The sequence below is a fragment of the Monoraphidium neglectum genome (genome assembly GCF_000611645.1).
Source record: "Monoraphidium neglectum strain SAG 48.87 unplaced genomic scaffold scaffold01112, whole genome shotgun sequence".
Lineage (NCBI taxonomy): Eukaryota > Viridiplantae > Chlorophyta > Chlorophyceae > Sphaeropleales > Selenastraceae > Monoraphidium > Monoraphidium neglectum.
This window is the reverse complement of record NW_014012516.1, coordinates 296-2,797: the sequence shown is the minus strand read 5'-3', so window position 1 is coordinate 2,797 and position 2,502 is coordinate 296. Positions and strand designations below refer to the sequence as shown.

Sequence of the window (2,502 nt, the reverse complement as noted above, 5' to 3'; positions counted from 1 at the left end):
GGTCGCAAAGAAGAGGTTCACGGCGTCCTCAAGCCGCCAGTCGGTGTTCTCAAGTACGTTGAGCGCGACGCCCTCGTCGCTGCCCGTGATCGACAGGAACTGCTGCAGCACGTCCGCGTGCTCGGCGTCGTCCGCCATGCGCGCGACCGCTGCAGTTGCTGACGATTGGGTGTGAGGGCGGCTTGGAGGGACGCAGGTGTTCGTAATGCGCTCGGCAGCCGCTGAGAACGCGTCGCCGAGGCCTGAGGTAAGAAGACACTGCACCGCGTGGTGTCTCAGGATGATCTAAGCTACCGCATCTCCTGTCGCGACTTGTAGGCTTACGTGCGCGTTTTTCAAACGAGATATCTGCGCATTCTTACACAACTAGCCATGGAAGCAGTGCTCGAGCAATTTGGTGTCGGCAGGCGTCACCCAACACGTCCAGCAGTGTCTCAGCACACCTGAACTTATGAACACCGCTCCCATCGTAGCGGAAATTCTCTGTAACAGCTTATGAATTGAGATGACATTTCAACGCAGACTGGATAGCCATTGTGTGTCCTGATGCGCCCACTCACGCGGCGGTCAATCAGAGTCCACGACACCTTTCTGAGAGCGCACCCAAGCTGCACGGGTACCTGGGTGGAGAGTTGCGTGCACCGATGATCACGGCACGAGCTGCGGGATTCGCGTGCTGCCTTGTAGCACGCTGACTTACGCACTTGGACGCTTGTTCGGCACCAAGGACGCCAGCCGGCCCTGCCTCCCCTTGCCCCCCCCCCTTTGCCGCATGAGGGCGTGGGCATGAGCGGGGTTGTCGGATCGGCTGATGTGCTTAAAGGAGTTCGTCATGCTAAGGGGGGAAAGCACCCGCATGTGGGAGTACACCCGACCTCTTTCCCGAGCCTCGCAGCCTCTGCAAAACGGCCCCGCCCTCGCGCAATGCGCGCAAACGAATCGCAGCGCACGGCCTCATCCCAACCTGCCAGAAGCGAACAGTCATCATGCAGAGGTTACGCTTGGCCCCCGCACAGCGACATTGCCTCGAGCCCAGGGTGTGCTGCGGGCCCTGCGAATTTGCATGGAGTCGGCCCCCATGCTGGCCTCCATTGCCAGCACGCAAGCCAAGAAAGGGTGTGCAACCTTGCGAAGCTCTAATAGCGGTAGACACCCGCCCCACCACGGCCGACGGGTCCAGAGGCAGACCCGTGCTGTGTACCATGGGCCATCCGGCAAACATGTGTTTGAGCGGGCCATTGCCTTCAAGTAACACTGCGCGGTTCCAATGGTTGGATGCCATGACTGGGCTGCTAGCTTAGTAAGTAGACTAGGCACGCTTCACTACCACTGGAACGGCGAAGAGCACGCTGCCCAGATGGTGAACCCAGCCGATGTACACAGCGGCCGCTTTGGGAGTCGAAGCACTGATGGAACCAACATCCCGGAGGATCAGACGTGGGAAAACTGCACAGAGTTGTGGCCAGCGCATGGCTACGCTTAGCGCGCTGTCAAGTTGGCCTGTCGGTGGCTGCTGCGGAGGTTTTCTTGCCTTCAAAGCTCTGGAACGTGGCGAAAGGTGGACACGAGAAGCAGCACCTGCCACCACGCTGGCAGGCTGCGCTGTGCCCGCGCTTCCCCAACCCCCCTGTAGCTGCTGGCACTTGAAACACACACAACAGGTAACTCACAGGGGCTCAGAACACCACGCGTGGGGCCATAATCAGGCCTTAATGAGTAGGCAAGGTAAATTCAAGGGGGGCAGGGCAGGTGTTGTGGCTCAGATGTGTCTCGTACACTAAGAGATACAGGAGAAAATTGCTTGCTGGTGAAGATTCTGAAAGGGGCTCCGATCGCTGCTGGTGTGACTGATTGCAAGCTGAGTACACGTACACAGAAGAGATACAAGGGGCGCTCAGAATCCCTTGAAGTCGTCCCCGCGGGAGTGCACATCAGTCATCTCTCCTCCTCTGAGCCGCTGTCGTCCCCGTCGCTGCCGCCCCCGCCGCCGCCCCCGCCGCGGTACATGGCGCGAACATGCTCATGAGGGTAAGAGCGGCCGCACAGCTCGCAGGCCGCTGCAGTCCCATCCTCGTCGCTGCTGCGGGCCTGCAGAGCGGCGCGGGGCAAAGAAACATTCGTGTGGGGCCGTTTGGGGGCTTGGTTGGCGGCGCAAGGCCAGGACTGATGACAGGCCATGCGGACCGGGAAGGGCGCAAGGGACGTGACTCGCCCGAGCACACGCGGCGCCCAAGGCTGCTGATCGGTGGCCAATTCACCGCACAGGCCCCGCGGCGTGGTCAACCAGTGCACTGGGGCCTGCTCACGTCGCTGTCGCTGCCGGTGCCGTCTTCCGCGCGCCCGCCGCCGCCGGTCCCCTTGCCTTCCGACAACATGTGGAGCCGCTGCAAGTAACCGAAGACCTGTGGTGTGGGCGGTTGCGGCCCACATACGTCATATCACCACCACATCAACACGTGCATGTGGCAGACGAGGCAAAACCAGCACGCCGCAGGTCCCAGC

At 61.2% G+C, this 2,502-nt stretch overlaps 2 protein-coding genes across 2 annotated transcripts in view; both read right to left on the bottom strand.

The window, feature by feature from the left end:
• MNEG_6688 (hypothetical protein) overlaps positions 1 to 138 on the bottom strand; it is a gene marked incomplete at both ends in the record, with an annotated part of 4,159 nt that extends 4,021 nt beyond the window's left edge. Inside the window, one exon of the mRNA XM_014044836.1 lies at positions 22 to 138. Within this exon, the coding sequence (XP_013900290.1) occupies positions 22 to 138 (117 nt within the window). The remainder of the gene's footprint in view (positions 1 to 21) is intronic.
• A 1,797-nt stretch (positions 139 to 1,935) lies between these two features.
• On the bottom strand, positions 1,936 to 2,088 carry MNEG_6687 (hypothetical protein; the record flags this gene model as incomplete). The annotated part of the gene is made up of 1 exon (XM_014044835.1): positions 1,936 to 2,088. A coding segment is annotated over one exon (153 nt), but the record flags the coding sequence as incomplete, so codon positions are not given.
• Positions 2,089 to 2,502: the final 414 nt, after the last annotated feature.